Below are 20366 nucleotides of genomic sequence, written 5' to 3'. Positions count from 1 at the left end.
CTGTGAGACGTCTAAGACAGCACTACAGGACGGACAGCTGATCGTCCTCGCAGTGGCGGAGCACGTGTAACAACACCTGCACAAGATCGGTACATCCGAACATCACACCTGCGGGACAGGTACAGGATGGCAACAACAACTGCCCGAGTTACACAAGGAATGCACAATCCCTCCATCAGTGCTCAGACTGTCCGCAATAGGCTGAGAGAGGCTGGGCTGAGGGCTTGTAGGCCTGTTGTAAGGCAGGTCCTCACCAGACATCACCGGCAACAACGTCGCCTATGGGCACAAACCCACCATCGCTGGACCAGACAGGACTGGCAAAAAGTGCTCTTCACTGACGAGTTGCAGTTTAGTCTCACCAGGGGTGATGGTCTGATTCGAGTTTATAGTAGAAGGAATGAGCGTTACACCGAGGCCTATACTCTGGGGCGGGAGTGATTTGGAAGTGGAGGTTCTGTCATGGTCTGGGGCGGTGTGTCACAGCATCATCGGACTGAGCTTGTTGTCATTGCAGGCGATCTCAACGCTGTGCGTTACAGGGAAAACATCCTCCTCCCTCATGTGGTACCCTTCCTGCAGGCTCATCCTGACATGACCCTCCAGCATGACAATTTCACCAGCCATACTGCTCATTCTGTGCGTGATTTCCTGCAAGACAGGAATGTCAGGGTTCTGCCATGGCCAGCAAAGAGCCCAGATCTCAATCCCATTGAGCACGTCTGGGACCTGTTGGATCGGAGGGTGAGGGCTAGGGCCATTCCGCGCAGAAATGTCCGGGAACTTACAGGTGCCTTGGTGGAAGAGTGGGGTAACATCTCACAGCAAGAACTGGTAAATCTGGTGCAGTCCATGAGGAGGAGATGCACTGCAGTACTTAATGCAGCTGGTGGCCACACTAGATACTGACTGTTACTTTTGATTTTGACCCCCCTTTTGTTCAGGGACACATTATTCCATTTATGTTAGTCACATGTCTGTGGAACTTGTTCAGTTTATGTCTCAGTTGTTGAATCTTGTTATGATCATACAAATATTTACACATGTTAAGTTTGCTGAAAATAAATGCAGTTGACAGTGAGAGGACGTTTTTTTTTTGCTGAGTTTATGACAAAAGGTACCAAAAGGTACCATTACACAATGAGTGGTGAATATTGCCACATTGCACTGGGATTAATGAAATATTCCCATTAAATGTTGCATTGTAGTTACAACGTAATGTACCGGTAAATGTGTTGTTTTTCACAAATGTTAGAAACTGTGTGCTGCTGTAGGGTTGATTTGGACGTTGACTTTCTTGACAGTGAGTGGACTTTGGTTTGGCCCGTGCTGCTGTACACAGTAACGCCTCTCTCTGTGGCAAGTCAGTAAAAAATCGAATAAATACGAGGATGCACAACTCCTTGTTCAGGGTTAGGGCTGGCTCCCTGGGACTGTAGTTTGGGCTCTCACGTCCTGCAGTAAACCAATAGCTAGTCAAACGGAATTTAATCCACTGGATTAATAACAATGTAAGTACTCTCAGATATTACCTGTTATCTGCTAACCATGTGTATGTGACCAAAACAATTTGATTTGATTTGACCAACATGGTTTAAGTTTTTGTTGTTGTTGATTAGACCTAATATAGGTTTTGTAAATCTTGGTTTCTTTTTGAGATGTGTTGCACCATTTAATTTTAAACCTGGATTAGTTCATCTAAGGTTCAATCTTTAAACTATGATTAGTTACACATGTCATAATGGATTCACCATAGCAATATGTTCTCATTCTATTTCTATGGAAACAAATTTGCACTGGTCATTGCTAGTTTGCTAGCTAGCTAGCTAGCAATTAAGTTTGAAATACAGGCTATTAAAACTATACTTTTTGGTCAAATTAGTTAGCTGGCTAGTTGACTTTTGCAATCATGGTATCCACAAGAGCATTAATCACACTGATAATAAAGCACATACACTGACATTTTATCAATTTAAACCTCCTGCCGGAGCAGTTTAGAATAATCCCTTATCTACAGTTTAATTTGATTTTAAAACAATGGAGCAAGAAGATTTAAACTAAGAACAAAATTAAACTTAGTTTAGAAGAAGGTTTAAATTGAACTAAGATTAATTTAAAACTAGGTTTAAAATGTGGTGCAACAAGATTAATACTTAAACCTTGATTTAACCCAGTTAAGGACCTTGATTTAACCCAGTTTAAACCTTGATTAAACCCAGTTTGAGTTAATCCATGTTGGTGCAACCCACCCCTATATATAACTGATGTTTATTTGATCTGGTTGATTGTATAGATTATTATAATCAATGCTGTTCAGTTGTTATTATGATGTAATGTCTTTTCAAATATCACAAAATCCCTCCTGCCACAACAATAGTCTACACACTGCACAGGCTATTGTACTTTTGAACGAATCAACAAATTGACCGGCATATTTACCCAACAATTTCCTAAGTATGCACAGCATTTTCCTAAATTCCAAGGATGGTAAGAGAGAATAGATGTGGCAGTGTTGACATCCTTCCCTCTTCCTCTTTCACTGTCTGCAGTACCAGGGACCATGGTGGGAATGAAGCCCTCCGATACACCCCCTACCCTGGGGGTGAAGCTGCTGAGTGCTGGCTCAGCGGCCTGCATCGCTGACCTGGTCACCTTTCCCCTGGATACAGCCAAAGTCAGACTCCAGGTAATGGTTCACTGTCCACCTCCAGCCCTGAAGACTTGAGTCTGACCTCCTGTAACACTGAATTTTACTGGCACCTCCTGTAACACTGATTCTTGTGGGGACCTCCGTTAACACTGACACTTGTGAACCCCAGATTCAGGGAGAGAAGGTGGCGTCGGAAGCTACCAAGGGCATTCGCTACAGGGGGGTGTTTGGGACAATCAGTACCATGATCCGGACGGAGGGGCCCAGGTCGCTGTATAACGGTCTGGTGGCAGGCTTACAGAGACAGATGTGCTTTGCCTCCATCAGGATCGGCTTCTATGACAACGTCAAAAACTTCTACTCTGGCGGAGCAGACAGTAAATTAGGATAACAATTATTCATCGGAGATAATAATCTGTGATATGTTACATATTTTGTACCAAGAGAAGAAGCATCATATAGTACCTCAATCATCATCCTTTCATTACTTAACAAACCCTCTTACCCCCTCTGCCCCTGTCCTATCCCAGCTGCAAATATTGGTATCCGTATCATGGCCGGCTGCACCACAGGGGCCATGGCTGTGTCTTTCGCCCAGCCCACTGACGTGGTGAAAGTCCGCTTCCAGGCCCAGGTCAACCTGACCGGGGTGGCTCGTCGCTACACGGGCACCATGCAGGCCTACAAACACATTTTCAACCACGAGGGCATCCGCGGGCTCTGGAAAGGTTAGTCAGTACAACCCTGGGCCCCATCGGTTGATTTGCCAGTAACACCAATCTCCATTGGTTGTGTTGCTGCTAACCTTGAGCCCCATTGATTGTGTTTGTCCGTAGTGGAACTGTTTGCATAGAAAAGACCAAAGATTGTTGTCTATGGCAGTATGTCACTGTCATCCAATGTCAGGAGTGTACAGATATTGATTGGAGCAGATGCTGCAAAGTTGATGATCCCATAGGACAGAACTTGAGTGCATCTGAAAATAAAGCTTGGCTTTGAAGGTTGTTGAGTTTTCTAGGGCATTTTACTAATGATAGACTAGTGGTTTAATTCTGGTATAACTATTGGGGTTATTAACCAACCGACCTGCTTCTTGTTCACTCCAGGCTGTCTACCCAACATCACTAGGAACGCTCTGGTCAACTGCACAGAGCTTGTGACCTATGACCTCATCAAGGAGGCCATTCTTAGGCACAACCTGTTGTCAGGTGAGTGGGTGCTATTGGTGCATACAGTCACAGCGAGACAGCTGACTGGGCAGAAGTCCACATGCCCGCTCGCTCTTTTGTCCTTCATGTGTCTTGAAAGCCTGATAACAGTATACATATTGGTACATAATATTCTGTCCAGCTATGGAATAACAGGGAGCTAACATTTATCTAATTGATTTTTATTGCACCTTTCACAACAAAGCGGTATAAAACAGAGATATGGGTTTCCTGCAGGCCTTGAGACAGAGGCCTTATACAGTACAGTGTATCTGCATGGCACTACTTGAACATTAACTTTAGTGTCAGCATTTCTGTTATACATCAGTGTTTATCAACTAGTTCATCTAAGGTTCAATCTTTAAACTATGATTAGTTATACGTGTCATAATGGATTCACCATAGCAATATGTTGTCATTCTATTTCTATGTAAACAAATTAGCACTGGTCATTGCTAGCTTGCTAGCAAGTTGAGTTTGAAATACAGGCTATTGAAACGAATTGCACTTTTTGGTCGAATTAGTTAGCTGGCTAGTCAACTTTTACAAACATGGTATCCACAAAATCTAACATCGTTAATCATACTGAAAATAGGTGCCCATTGATATCTTTGTGAGTGTTTCAAAAGGGCTTGTGATGACCGTTTTCCCACAGATAACCTCCCGTGCCATTTTGCTTCTGCGTTTGGCGCCGGCTTCGTTACCACCTGCATTGCCTCTCCGGTGGACGTGGTGAAGACACGATACATGAACTCTCCGCCGGGCCAGTATAAGAGTGCCATCAACTGTGCCTGGACCATGGCCACCAAAGAGGGACCCACGGCCTTCTACAAAGGGTGAGCTCACAGACAGTCACACACACTGTACAAACAGACCGGTGTCCTTCAGTCTGTTGATAGAACAAGGCAGTTGGATGTTGAATGGAATCAAACATATTTAAACCACATTTGACTACGTTCCATTTATAACATTCTAGCGTTACAATGAGCCCGTCCTCCTATAGCTCCTCCCAGCAGCCACCTCTGAACTCTACTAAGCAAAACTTTGGAGCATTCGCAGGGATCTTTAGTTGAAAGTCTCTCCCAGACAGGCCAACTAATGTTTCATTTGTCCTCTCTTGTTCCCTGTAGATTTGTGCCCTCATTTCTAAGGCTGGGCTCATGGAACGTTGTGATGTTTGTGTCGTTTGAGCAGCTCAAGAGAGTCATGATGGTAGGAAAGAAGAAGATGGAGGACAAAAGTTAACTTCATTCCTACGTGCAAAGAGCCCTTTGCAATGATGGATTGACAAGCGCACAAACCCTAGCCATATTGAGTTGGACCAACAATGTAGTGTAGACTACAGGAATACTATGGACCACGATCCATAACGTTAAGATTCTTATGTGTTCGACTGTCAGCATGTATGAATAATGAGGAATCCTTTGTTAAAAAAGGAGTTATGAAAGTGCATTTGAAGTGCATCTACCTTGGAGAATAGTTTTATTTTCTCTATTTTTATTTATTTTGACCTATACTTCTCCTACGGTCTCAAACCAGTCCTTGGGGACCTCTAGCCATTCTCTATAGTGTATTTAGCACACCTGCCAAATGTGAACTAATCAGCAAGCCGCCGTTCCTTTAAATCAGGTGTACTAGGGTTAGGATACAGTACTCTAGGAACGACTGCTAGGCTACCAGGACTGGGTAGAAAAAGGCTTCCCTTGTATTGTGTGCTTAAATTTAAGCCCCAACAAGAACTGCTCCCCGGTCGCCGATGACGTGGATGTCGGTTAAGGCAGCCCCCTCCGCAACGCTCTGATTTAGAGGGGTTGGGTTAAATGCGGAAGACACATTTCAGTTGAATGCATTCAGTTGTGGAACTGACTAGGTATCCCCGTTTCCCTTCATTCCCCCAAAAAACATTTAATAAGTTATAGTTTAATAATTAGATGTTGGTAATTTGCAATATATTGAACTTTATATACTTATTTTGTTTGTCTGTGTTCATTGTATTGTTCATTACACGCTCCATTTAATCTCAATCTCAGCCTGACAGTCATCACACACTCATCCGAAAACATCACATTAGAAGTTTAATTTATTAACACTGGGCATGTGTCAGTCGTTACAAAGATCCATACTGGGTCTACAAAATGTAAAATCATCTTCAAAAAAAATCAGGGCCCACAGCCTATAAATAACAGACAAAATACCATACAAAGACAATATTGTACGAATGTGTGGAATAGGCGGCGGCGTAATAACCAGTAATCTCAGCACCACCTATTGAAATGTATTGACAACAATGACGGTATCAATTCAAACGCATTAAAACATGCACAGAGCTTTCAGTGTCTGAGTATGTAGTACAACCATTGAGCATTAGGTAAACAAATTATTCCTTAGTTTTAAGTCTACTACGATATAAATTCCCTCTCTGGACACATATTTGATTCCTGAGCAAGAAGGACAAATGCGAGAATGAGTAGGCAAAGTTATTATGAATACATGCGAGATGGCACTTGTTGACTTCGTTAAATAAATTCAAACCTAGTTACCAGCAAGTTAATATTATTCACCAATCTCCATTTCCTCTAAAACTATTGTGTAATTCCTTTCCATGTCCACTGAAAAGTACACAGCCAATCAACTACATAGAACTAGTGCCCTACTATTTTATTTCACCTTTTTTAATATTTTAAGCATTGGAATGGTCATTATTTGAGGCAGAGGGTTGAATTCCAGTCTCCTGGTCTTACTTATTTCTAAAAGCTACTAAAGTCACTAATTTATACAAAAAAAGAAAAGGTGTGTAGATTGGGTCTAAACTAAGATCGAAGGGATAGCTAGCTCAAAATGTCCCTTATAGATTTGGAAGTACGCTGTAGTGTATCGAGGTTCTGGTGGTCCCAATTAAGTCCAAGCGAGACCCGTTCAGTCGGTTGGTCAGTTACTTCTTGGACTATCCGTCATGGTGAGGGCCACGGCAGGGTCCAGTAGTTGAATCTTGATATTGTCGTGGAACTTTTCCCTGTAGTGGTTGAACTCCATGATGCTCTCGGGCTGCTCCTCCACCCAGAACTTATCAAACTTGTACACCAGGTAACCTAAAGCAGGGAGGCCAAGACAGAGTTAGGGGTTTAGGTAACCTGAAGCAGGGAGTTATCCCCTATGCTACTGACAAACAGAGTTGAGCGCGATTAGCATACACTTACAGAACAGGCTGATGGAGGTGCTGCAGTTGGGGTCTCCCAGACACAGTGTTGTAGAAGTGGGGTTTGAGAGCACCACTCTTCAGTAAACTGTACGCCATCTCCGTCAGGTTGATACCCACTATGGCATAGGAGTACCTGAAACATGACACACATATGATAATCATTAAAAGGCTATAAATGTTGTCAAAGTAGGCTTACTTTGGGTGTGCTTGTTTTATCTTGTTTGGTGCCCAGGCGGGCAGAGGTTTCACTTCAGGAATAATGGAAAAGTCTCAAATGTGTAAACTCCACCCACCCAGTAATTGGGCAAGCTAAATAAAACACAACTATTGATAGATGAAGTGAATATACTGAAATATGCAACAGAACCATAGCTGACATATAAAGAACAGAGTTCAATTACGTAATCCTTACCCCAGTTTGGGATGGCTTGCGTGGGACAGCACTTGCCGAGCCTCTTCAGTGTAGTTCTCACTAAAGAACCTGTAATAAACAAGATAACGAATTTAAAAAAAGTTACGAAATCTAGCTTAACTTGAGAAAAAAAATATACAACTTTTCAGAATACTGATGAGCAAGGTTAGATTGTTAAGGACTGGACAGTCATTCAGACAGCATAACTCACACAAGGTTGGTTAGGCCCAACATGCCCATTCCTCGGAAGTCAGTCTTGGGTCATCGCCTTGGAAACCAATGTCGCCCCACTGTTTGGTAATCTGGACTCCAGTTTGACCTCGGGCATCAACAGGTCCCATAACTGTAGAGTCAGACAAGTCCATTCCTGTTAATACTTTACACTTACCTTTAAATAGAGATGATATAAAAAGTTGTGAAACAGTTCATGTTGAACCATCTCATCCAGAAACACTCCATTGCTCCATGCTAGTCATTGACATAAAAAAAATAACGGCCGCAGTACCTTCAAAAGCATTTCCTCGTGTTGGACTTTATCCGAGTCAAAAGTCTCCTTCCTCAACTCTTCCACGGACGTGAATAAGTTCCTGTATCCCGTTATTGTAAGAGACACAGCTTCAGATTCACCTTAAACCTAGGACCAAAGAGACACACACATTAGTCATCAATACATATCATATTAAATAATATATATAAAATAGTAAAGGGTAACAAGACTGACGTGGGATCCCTCTGCGTTTTGACATTCTTTCCCTCATGATAAGATCCAGATACTTCTCCAAACCATCCTCCTCCACGTCCACAGCAGCTCTTAATAGCTGGAGAGAGGGAAGGAGAGAGGAAGAGAGAGGGACAGAGGAGAGAGATGGTGTGATTAGTTATCTCATCCATGGTAATAGCTCAGAGTTTGTGTTAGTACTTCTCCTACAGACTATGCTGTCATAACACGCACGATGAGCACGCACGATGAGGTCAGAGGATGGAACAACCAATTATGTATTACCTACTGCCTTGACTATGTATGGGGGAAATGCCATAGTAACAGAGTGATGCTGAGACTCAGCATTGTCCCCTTTAAAATGGATGCCAAACAAAACGAATATTTGCAAGTAAAGCAAAACCATACAACTATGCACAACGACGACTTCCAACAGTGCAGATGCAAAGGTTTGGTAAGTGAATGACGACACCAACAGCACAAACCGCCATTTTATTAACAAACTTTGCATCTGCAATGTTCAACTAAATGCGTTTTTGTAAAATATTCAGTGGAAATTGTTAAAAGTATTCATGTGCATAGAGTTGTATGGTTTGTTTAACTTTGCAATCATTGGTATTTGTTTGCCATTCATTTTAAAGTGAAAAATCAGAGTCTCCGCATATCTCTGTTACCATGGAAATGCCCATGAACTGTTGATAAGAATGTGCTTAACATAACAAGAATAACAACCGTCGCGGTACTGATCAATGGATTTCTTAAGTGGGTTAAATGTAACAGTTGATTGTGGTTGTCTGTATGATAACTAGTCAACCATGCATTCCTGCTTCAGTAAAAATCAAGTGAAAGGAATGATTTCCAACATTTACCTTAGATTTGGAGTTATTGAGTGAGTATTCTGAATGAAGAAAAATCAAATGACAGGTTAAAAACAGTTCAAAATGATAATGAATAGCACAACTGACAACTTGCTTTTCGTAAGGGTTGGGTAGTGTTCATTGGGCGTCGAATGGAGGCAAAACGGGGAGGACTATCTGGACTTGTCCAATTAGAGACGCCAATTGTTGTTTTTCCGTAACAAAACGTTTTAAAACATGTTCTGTTACCCTAATGAACACTATTTAGCTCTAGAATGTAACCTCACCTGCTTTCATTGTCCTGGGCGCCCCAGGCTTGTAGCCGGCACAAATCCTTTGCAGCTCGCATTTCCCTGTCACCTGTCTGATGAACCACTTCAGCCAGTATCTAAGGAAGGACGTGTAGAAGTATCCCCAGATGCTGCCGAACATGGTCTACAACACAACATGTCAGCAAGAGTTCCAAATACAACAAGGCAAGTGAATAACACCATAATCATAAGAGTCAACCAGACACATACTGGTAGGACTGCAATGGCGAGCCGTGCCTCTTCTTCGAGACATTGACAAATGAGCACCCAAAAAGATTCCTGTGTACTCCAGACAAGCCTATCGATTTATCCTTTAGTTGTACGCCGTGCAATTGGAATTAATGGCTGATTTTTTTTTTCTTCCAGCGATGGTAATGTCTCTGTAGTAGGAGTTAGCTATTGATACCTTCAAGCTATCAGTCTTTAAAGTACTGCAGGACCTCCCCAAAAAACAATCATTGGCTACTCTGTACAAAACCCCCTATTCAATAGGAACGGTTGATACGTAGCTAATCTTAAAATGGCATGTCATCAGATAGGCCTAGTTGGTCATGTCAAGTCAATCACTGGAAAGTTACCGTAGCAGTAACTTTCCACGGTGTCCCCATCCTAAATGATCTAAATCTAACTGCAAGTATTTCACAATCATTGATTTGCTAGCAAGCCATCTGTTGAATGCAGTTCCAGGACAGTCATTTACTTAGTTAGGAGACCAGGCGTGATTCATTTAGCCAATTAGTGAGTAGTACAGCCTAGAAATCAGGTGCAGGCTGTGGCACTGCTGAACCAGGATTGCCAGTGAGTAGAGGTGAAATGAGAGATCACGTTGCAACATGAACAGAACGGCTCTATTGTAATTTGAGCTCCTATTTTAACAGGTGTATTTACACAAATGGTTTTGCTTGGCAAAATAACTGCTTTTGTTAGCCGACTGACAGCTTGTCTTTTGTTTAGCAGCTAGTTAGCTGCTAACTAACAGCTAGCTAGTCAACTCGTAGTAGATCGTCTCATTTCAGCCACTGTGCCTCCACCGTAAAGCTTCAGCACAGTAGCTTCAGGTTTCTAAGTTAGTTGTTGGGGTACTAAAAATGTACAGTAATTTCATTGACCGGTACAACACTAACTAGCCTAGCTATAACAAACAAACTGACTGTCCTGGAACAGCATTCAACGGATAGCTTGCTAGCAAAGCAATGATTGTGAAATACTTGCAGTTAGAGATTTAGATAATTAACCCCAGAAAGAAAGTTTACATGTTAATAAACAGTTAGCTATACCTGGCTTTGAAGCGTTAGCTAGCTACCTAACGTTAGCTAGCTTAGCTACACAATCACAACAGGTTGTCAATATTTACCTCGAGTAATTAGGTGGATTATGTCAGCAATTTCTCCTTGATTTGAGTGAAGATAGCAAGAAATAGACCTAGTGGTGAGCGTTATTTACTTTAGCAATGCCAAATTCCTCAGATTAAACTGAAAGAGATGTGTCCACTGAGGTAGTGATGTTGACAAGTCTTTTGGCTAACCTCTTCTTTGATTAATAGGATCTCGACGCACAAGTGTACCACTTTACCTTTGGCGCCACCTGTTGGGTTGGGGTATGGTGAGTTGGTGGAATCCTGGGTTGTATTCAATACGAAGATTATGTTGCAAAATGTTTTGCAACAGAACAGAAACCGCGTACTCCAAACGCTCTTCAACGTGACATACAAGTGTTGGGTTCTTAAACGGAAGTTGTAGTTCCTTTTAATTGTATGGTTTCCACGTATTGCCATTTCAATCTGAATAGTCTGCTAAGGGTTTGGCACAAGCTGCACATCTATAAATGATACATTCTGCTCTAAAGTGAACTGAAGTTTGTGGGGTTCCTTCCAACTTCTTCCAGACGCTTATTTTTATTTTTAAGAGTGACACGACTGAACTACAACTTCTATTTAAGAACAAAACGGAACTCAACAACATTTGGAGTAAACTTCTTTACCTGCTAATTAATTGTACCCATCTGGTGTCCCAGGTCTAAATCAGTCCCTGTTGAGAGGGGAACAACGAAAAACAACAGTGGATTGGCTTCGAGGTCCAGAGTTGAATTTCAGGGCACTAACCTATTATAATAGCTGCATTTCCTATACTTGCCACACGAAGGTGCGGATGTTGCATAGGATGTATGGTGAAAATACTTCCTAAAGCCACCATGGTCACTGTTCATAGGTATTAATTGTAACAGCTAGACAAATTCCTTGAATTAGTAATGTGTTCATATTTGATTGAAGTATGGAATTAGACATGTCAATCTCCCATTTTTAAACACTAATGTTTTGGCAAAAAAAAACATTGCATGTATGGATACTTTACTTTACCTATGATATAGCTTTATCAATCTAGGTATCTTCAACTATTTATCTATATATTTTAATCAATAATGTATCTATACATTATATATTTTTATATATTTATCTATATCTATATGGTATCTATATATGTCAATAGATTCCGATAGCACATTTGACCACATCAATCAAATTCAACTTTATTTGTCACATGTGCCGAATACAACAAGTGTAGACTTTACCATGAAATGCTTACGTACAAGCCCTTAAGCCCTTAACCAATAGTGCAGTTCAAGAAGAGTTAATAAAATATTTACCAAATAGACTAAAGTAAAAAATAAGAATAAAAAGTAACACAATAAGAATACAAATAACGAGCCTATATACAGGGGGTACCGGTACTGAGTCAGTGTGTGGGGGTACAGGTTATTTGAGATAATTTGTACATGTAGATAGGGGTGGAGTGACTATGCATAGATAATAAACAACGAGTAGCAGCAGTGTACAAAAGGGAGGGGTGGTCAATGTAAATAGTCCGGTGGCAATTTTATTAATTGTTCAGAAGTCTTATGGCTTGGGGGTAGAAGCTGTTGAGGAGCCTTTTGGTCCTAGACTTCTGTGTGTGAATATGACTGAGTTAAAACTATGTAAAACTACAAAGGAACAAACAAAACAGGATCATACCTGGAGGAGCAGAGAGAGAGAGACAAAAGTGGTTAGTGAAGCAGCTTAAATACCCTGAGCCCAGGTGGTGCCAATCACTAACGACCCTCCTCTGCCTGCAGGAGGAACACACTATTTAGTTCAGTTCTTTGCACCCCATCATTGTGAGGTATTGTTTGTTTTTTGACACATGTCTTTCAGAGCACTGGGTTTCCCTGTGACTTACTCCTCCTGTGTATGATAGTTTTTGCCTGCCTCACTAACGACGCCTTTTGCCTATTCCCTGCCTGTACTTTAGCCTATCGGATTTCCTGTTATCAACCTATTGCCTGATCTCCCGGACTATGTTACTAGCCTTTTCCCTGCCTGTACTGTTGCCCTTTTGGACCCCTTGTGTATGACCTTCTGCCTGCCCCTGGACCCAGCTACCTGCCTCCTACTGTGGCCCTTTACAATAAACACCTGCTGCGCCCTGCGCTTGAAACCAGCTCTCTGTCTCCCCTCGTGTTCATTACAATAACCCTTACCTTAACCATTTTACATTTCAACTTCAACAGGGTGATGTCATAGTTGGACTTCCCAGGGAGCAATGATCCATAACACAGTGTCTTGGCGGTGAGGATTGGGGACATGACAGGGGGGACAACACATGGAGATACTGAATCAGATTAATTTGACCTGGAAATCTAGACTAAAGTCATTGTCCCCCTGAGTGCACTGCTGTCGAACAGCACCACATGTACTGTACTGTCACAGTGAAACATCACATCTCCACTGCATACAGTACAGGCAGTGGCAGATTTAGGCCTAGGCGACATGGGAAGCCGACAGGGGCGGCATCTTGCCGGGGGCGCGCACAAATGTTTTTTTCCAAAATGGTGACATTTGCGTGATTGGTTTTCTATCGCTCATTTGCACGTCACGTCAATGATATCATGATATCAACCGTGTGGGACTGTGGGTCAATTAACCTTGTCGGAGTGGTCGTCCTGATTCTAGTTTGTGAGCTAGGCAGGCTACTGCCTGGGAAGGTCTCCCACTCAGAAGTACAAGAGGGGGCGGGTGTAGGTGGACCTCAGGTCTCCCCACTGGAAGCCCAAGGTAGGGGGAGCGGGGGAATCTATCAAATAGCGGACCTCTAACTTTGTACAGTACTAATGCAATTAGCAATGCAATTAGTTGTGCAATTTAGTTGGTGTGTTTCTTGTTTGAAGTGCAATAGTGTAATAATCAGGTTCTCTTCTTTATAAGTGTGTTATTCTATTTGTGTGATTTACGGATTTGTGCAATTTAATTTAATTTGTGTGTTTTTTGTTAGGAATAGGGTAATAGTGTAATTCGATTATCTTTTTATTTGTATTTATATATTTCAATTTGTTTCTATTTGTCTTTGTTACTTCTTTTTGATATTTATGAGTCTTATTTTTGTATATATATTTATATTTATATAGTTTTAAATGTTATGATTATTTATTTGTGTTCCAAATGTCTGAATAAAAATTACAGTTAGTGCAGAATGGTGCTTTTTGTTGTTGGGGGGGTTTGCCCAGGGAGCCATACAAGCTAGAACCACCACTGAGTACAGGGCATAATTATGGTGCTTTTCCCCTTCAGTGCAAGTGCATGCACAGTCACATCCACATACAGTGATGGAAATGGATAGTGTATTGCCACTGCCTCAACACAACACTACAGACAGGGTTGCAGTGACACTATGTAGCCTATAGATTGTTGTTCCCATTCAGCAAGCAATGCCGTATGTAGTCTACAGGGATTAGATATATAGTGCCCAATGCTCCAAATGCTTAACATCATTTATTTTTTATGTGGAACATGGATGATACCAGAGCAGGAAATAACTAGCCTATCATATGTAATTAAATGCTGCTTTCTCTATGTTTGATGTCCCTGCAATTCTGTGTCCTCCTCTCTTTCATACCATTTTTTCCCCCATTCTTTTTTCTTTTTCTCTTTTACAGTCATTGAGCATCCCGAAAACAATGCAGTGTGGACATCCCCCGGGACAGCACGATCTCGCAGAAAGAGAGAGGTGACACCACGATTTGTTAGCTCCAATGACAATGTAGCCTATTGCTCGATGAAGCGTAAAGCAAGTTTGATATGATAACTGTTTGTATAGGAGGACCCAACCGAACAAGCATGAGTCATAGCGCACAGCCACATCTTCGCTAGACCCTCGGAAGAAAATCGATATTACATGCTTGACCCAATTATCATTTAGGCTACCTCTGATCAGACCTGTATTCCGAACCGCTCCGATCGAAGGCGCGGCTTTATGTCACCGAGACCTGCTTGAAATTCTTTCATTGATATTCAGCCGGGGGCTTCAGCCGCACTGTGGGAACAAACAGTGGCTAAATAGCGCAGTAATCAACCCCCGAATATGATATGATACGGGGACTACACCGCACCAGGTAAGCTGTCTCCTCTTTGTCTGAATAAAGTGTCGTTAAGATAATATGTGTACAAATAATGAATTCCTCCGCAAGGTCAAATATGACTGTAAAGCCGCAGGGGGGGTCCTGAAATTCCTCTGTGTTGATGTGTTGGTTATTAGGAGTGGGGTTCGGATGTGCATCGTCAATTGACATGGTTATGATGTTGTTTCTCTCACCTGACTGTATCTTTTCATCGCATTCATCCGCACTTCCCTTTGTTTTGTCATGGCTACGATATTGTTGTATTTTCTATATCAATGTAGGCTACAGCATAAGATGATTGTCTGTGGTTGAAACTAATTGCAGTGGGGATATTTTTTTCGAGAGAGGAGACCCTAATATGACGAATGCATAGACACGTTCAAAGCTACAGACGGATTGGGTAGCCTATAGGCCTACTAAATGTGTAGTAGAAGTGAAACGTGAGATAGATGAGAAAGAAGGATATTCTCTACTATGTGATGCGTCTAAAGGAATTCATGTCATAATGGTAAAGTAGATGTATGTCTCGGCTACATTATCTCCATCGCTAAGTCCATGCATTCTAGTCACCGGTCACTGACTGTATAAAATTGTATTTTAAATATATGGTATCTCCAGGGAAACACACAGACCTACGAATGACTATTTCAGAATGAGATATGATATGACCATTGAATTGTCAGGGTCCATTCCCCCAACTCACCTATTGTATCATGTGATTCGTTGTGATATGTATGTAATATGTCAGTCAATTCAAGAGGGGGGAAACCTCAGACTTCCTAGATATATTTGATCCTACTGTACGATACGCTTTTTGAAAATGGTTTTCAAACTATTTAATGTATTTATTTTGCAAATGTAGAATGTGCAATTATTTTGTGATAAAGGTCCAATGCAGTTTTTATTTAATTATCAAATCATTTCTGGGTAATAATTTAAGTACCTCACTGTAATTGTCTTCAATTCTAATTGTAAAAAATAAACAAAATATTGCTTCTTAGCAAAGATACATTTCTAAAGCAATAATTTTGTTAGGACTGTCTGGGAGTGGTCTGAGTTGGGAGGGGAAAATTTAAATCTAGCTATTATTGGCAGAGAGGTTTGGAACTCTCTTTCTTATTGGTCTATTAACTAATTTAGCCATGGTGATGTCACCAGGCAGGCAGAAATTTCAGGCGGACTTTTCAAACACCTCTTACACTAAAATTGCATTATCATAATTTTCGCAATTTCACAGTATTATTCCAACCTCATAGTGTGGAAATATATATAAAACACACGAACGTCACTTTTCTTTACTGCATTGGGATTTTAAAGCAGTATTTCTCCTGTTTTATCAGTATTAGCCTAATTTATTACCAATGAATGATGTTGTCGGGTGTTCACACAATCTATGTCCTGTTTGGACCGCTATATTGTATTGATTAGCAATAATATACACTATATACAAAAGTATGTGGACACCCCTTCAAATTAACGGATTTGCCTATTTCAGCCTCAGCCGTTGCTGACAGGTGTATAAAATCGAACATACAGCCATGCAATCTCTATACACAAACAATGGCAGTAGAATGGCCTTACTCAAGAGCTCAGTGACTTTCAACAAGGCACCGTCATAGGATGCCACCTTTCCAACAAATTTCTGCCCTGCTAGAGCTGCCCCGGTCAACTGAAAGTGCAGTTATTGTGAAGTGGAAACGTATAGGAGCAACAATGGCTCAGCCGCGAAGTGATAGTCCACACAAGCTCACAGAACGGGACCGCTGAGTGCTGAAGTGCGAAGTGCACAAAAATTGTCTGTCCTCGGTTGCAACACTCACTACAGAATTCCAAACTACCTCTGGACGCAATGTCAGCACAAGAATTGTTAGTCGGGAGCTTCATGAAATGGGTTTCCATGGCCGAGATGCCGCACACAAGCCTAAGATCACCATGCGCATTGGCTGGGGTAGTGGAAAGCTCACCGCCATTGGACTCTGCAGCAGTGGAAACGCGTTCTCTGGAGTGATGAATCACGCTTCACCATCTCGGTTTGGCGGATGCCAGGAGAACGCTACCTGCCCCAATGCATAGCGCCAACTGTAAAGTTTGGTGGAGAAGGAATAATGGTCTGTGGCTGCTTTTCATGATTTGGGCAAGGCCCCTTAGTTCCAGTGAAGAGAAATCTTAATGCTACAGCATACAATGGCATTCCAGACGATTCTGTGCTTCCAACATTGTGGCAACAGTTTGGGGAAGGCCCTCCTGTTTCAGCACGACAACACGACAGTGCACAAAGCGAGGTCCATACAGAAATGGTTTGTCGAGATCAGTGTGGAAAGGCTTGACTGGCCTGCACAGAGCCCTGACCTCAACCCCATCGAACACCTTTGGGATGAATTGGAGTGCCCGAACTCACTAATGCTCTTGTGGCTAAATGGAAGCAAGACGCCGCAGCAATGTTCCAACATCTAGTGGAAATCCTTCCTAGAAGAGTGGAGGCTGTTATAGCAGCAAAGGTGGGGGCCAATTCCATATTAATACCTATGATTTTGGAATGAGATGTTTGACGAGCAGGTGTCCACATATAGTGTACCTCCGCTGGATCTTATTTACCACCTTGTTGATTCATCTGCTTGGTTTATTCCACTGAATTCCCATCGAAGTAAGAATCAAGACAAGTCTAATTACAAAGTCGTATTTATATGCTCCCGTGTCTCAAATGAACAGCTTGGGGGCCTCTCGCTCATCTTCGATATTAGCATGGGGTGATGGAACTCCTGATGGGAGACCCCACAGCTACTCTACATGAGGCAGAGGACACACTGACCCCTTCCTGTAGGATACAGTCACCTCCTGCTTCAAGTAACCAAGGCCCTTTATTCATAAAGAGTAAGCGTGAAAGTAAACTGATCTAGGATCAGTTTAGTCTTTAAGATCATAATGAATAAGATTACATGGACTGAGGGGACCTGATCCTAGATCAGCACTCCTATTCTGAGGGGCGTTATGAATCAATACGGGCCCTGAATAAAGGAGTGACTAGTCTATCCCTCTGCCTCTCCCCTCAAAATGTACTCTGACAGAGTAACTTAAACCCACATTTCTATTATATGGAATATTGATCCTAAACTGATCCTAGGTCAGCATTCTTACTCTTTATGAATTTGGGCCTATTCATTGTTTTGTGCAGAAAATAAAATGTCACAGGTTCTGGCTATTTGGATATGCCCAAAAAGAAGACTAACCTTTCCTTGGCTGAGAACAAACTTAATGATGAGGATGATTAATAGTGAGGCCCAAAAACAACACCCTAGGACACAAAGTTCCAGAACAACAGATGCTTGAAGTCAGCATCTAATTTTGATTGAGATTAACTACATAGGAAACACATCATTTTATAGGATGTGAATGTCCTCGGATGACAGTTCAAGGAGTCACACACAGTGTGTCTGTGTGAGTGCTGAGTTGCTCTGATTCTTCATTTTGCCCCTGTACTCCTGGTTCAATTATTGCGGGAGAGTTGATTGCTGAAAGCTCGGTTGGCCACTGAAGAACAATTTCATAGGGAACCATCGTTTCACTTCACACCTCCAAGGGGTTGGATGTGATCTCGTCCGACAGCCAGAGCCACTTGTCAAGGCAGCCAGAGAGTGGTGCCGTAGTAATAGGCCACTTTCTTATAGTGTGAATATACTGTACACGTTTGCCAACTGTGTGGCATGGAAAATCCAATCTGACAAATCACAACTCAAGCACTCAGGACTATACAAGCGATCCTATTTTCCTTCTGTACTAAAAATACCATGGCAAAGCCATTTAGTTCGTACCTTTCAGAAATCGGATTTCTTTTTGAGTGGGCCGCTGCTCACTCACTCTTTCTATTTCTCTCTGTCTGGAGTCTGCAGCTGCAGGCTTAGACACTGCTTGAGATTTATTTTCGGATGGGTGTGTGCGTTTGGCCTACATATAAGCCAATACACTCTGATGTATTTGAGCCTACAATTCCAAATGGAATATTTAGTAGCCTGGCTAGGACATTCAGTAACTAGAAGTGTCTGATTTAGAAGGATAAGGATAACCCGTTGAGACATTTACTTTGTTATTAATGACAATAGGCCTGCTTTTTAATTGCCATAACCTGTAGAATGATGACGAGGAAAATAAGATCACAGAGTCGAAAATGAACAGACTCTATAATGAATGAAGCCTATTGGAAAAATCCAATGGGCTAATTGAAGTGCATTTGAAATCTCCCCAAAATGGTTCAATGTCTTATCTATGTCCACAATAAACAGCTCTGTTGCTGTAGCTTCAGGGGAGATGTTGCAACAGATGAGACCAACAAACACACAGAGGTCTGTGTTTGAGGCTAGCAGATGGCTAATTTCAGACCTTTTTAAAGGATTTATGTCATACAGATATAGGATCTTAATTTGATCACTCTTTTGTTGCTGAGAAAACTCCTACAAAACTGTCCATTTATTAGTCCACATAATAATTCACATTTCCTGTTACTGCAGGACTATTTTCCTACTGTAGGAAACTGCCTCAAATTAAGATCCTACATCTGTAGGCTGCAGTGTTTGATATCTCTTTATTTAACCCTTATTTTATCAGGTCAATTAACTTACAAAACATGATCATTTACAGCAACGACCTGGGGAATAGTTACAGGGGAGAGGAGGGGGGATGATTGAGACCATTGTAAACTGGGGATGATTAGGTGGCCCTGATGGTATGAGAGCCAGATTGGGAATTTAGCCAGGACACCAGGGTTAACACCCCTACTCTTACGATAAGTTCCATGGGATCTTTAGTAACCACAGAGAGTCAGGACACTGTTTAACGTCCCATCGGAAAGACGGCATCCTACACAGGGCAATGTCCCCAATCACTGCCCTGGGGCATTGGGATATATATTTTTTCTAATGGTAAAATCAAACGTGGAACTAAAGCTACACTATTGCTTTCACTTGTTGCGATTGCAAAGTCAATGCCTCTGTCCCCACTTAAGGATAATTCAATAGATTTGCTCCAGGGTTAAGATGAATTATTTAATTCACTCAAGCTTGTTGAAGTGTGTGGTAAGTGCTTGTGATTGCTGTAGTCTTTCAAATTCCATCAGTTTTTGAGCAAAAATCATTTGTGGCATAGTTAATCTTAGTTTTGGCATTGCTTTATCTTCTCTGCTCCAAAGGGACTCGGAGTGCTCATGGTCCATCATTTCAAATCAGTTTGCAGTCATCAGAGACACATTAAAATGAAATGTACTTACTGGAATGAAAAGCGGAAAGGCCAACAACCTCTGAGCAGCAAAACAGTTTAGGTCAGTTTTGAAGCAGCATTGTCTTGGGCTTATTGTTAGTAATTTGGAGTTATTGCTATTATCTGTTGCTTTGTTTACAGATTCAGTTAATTCATTCAGTTCTGATGCGGTAGTTGGCACACAGTCTGTATTGTGATGGATACTAGGAGTCAGAAATAAGTGAAGGTGTCAACTCCCATTGTTTTAATGTATTGCCTCGTTGGTCACTTCTCCATCAGACGTCTGGTCTCGAGGATGAAAATCTAGTTTGAAAAATATCCATAAATGTTTTTT

The 20366-nt window shown here is 41.7% G+C and overlaps 1 protein-coding gene and 1 pseudogene across 1 annotated transcript; one reads left to right on the top strand and one right to left on the bottom strand.

Annotated features, from left to right (window-relative positions):
• The first annotated feature begins 1406 nt into the window (after positions 1-1406).
• Positions 1407-5754, top strand: LOC120035079 (mitochondrial uncoupling protein 2-like). The gene is made up of 7 exons (XM_038981849.1): positions 1407-1511; positions 2550-2686; positions 2820-3027; positions 3181-3378; positions 3757-3858; positions 4514-4694; positions 4989-5754. The coding sequence occupies exons 2-7, from the start codon at positions 2561-2563 to the stop codon at positions 5101-5103; spliced, it is 930 nt and encodes a 309-aa protein (XP_038837777.1). The 5' UTR covers positions 1407-1511; positions 2550-2560; the 3' UTR covers positions 5104-5754.
• Positions 5755-6495: 741 nt separating this feature from the next.
• LOC120035080 lies at positions 6496-10899 on the bottom strand (annotated as a pseudogene).
• Between the last annotated feature and the right edge of the window lie 9467 nt (positions 10900-20366).

The sequence above is a fragment of the Salvelinus namaycush genome, chromosome 42 (genome assembly GCF_016432855.1).
Source record: "Salvelinus namaycush isolate Seneca chromosome 42, SaNama_1.0, whole genome shotgun sequence".
NCBI lineage: Eukaryota > Metazoa > Chordata > Actinopteri > Salmoniformes > Salmonidae > Salvelinus > Salvelinus namaycush.
This window is presented reverse-complemented; position numbering and strand designations above follow the sequence as displayed.

Coding starts and splice junctions, on each gene's coding strand:
- LOC120035079 (XM_038981849.1), top strand. CDS start 2,561: ATGGTGGGAATGAAGCCCTCCGATACACCCCCTACCCTGGGGGTGAAG. Junction 3,028..3,180: donor CTACTCTGGCGGAGCAGACA/GTAAATTAGGAT, acceptor GTCCTATCCCAG/CTGCAAATATTGGTATCCGT. Junction 3,379..3,756: donor CATCCGCGGGCTCTGGAAAG/GTTAGTCAGTAC, acceptor TGTTCACTCCAG/GCTGTCTACCCAACATCACT.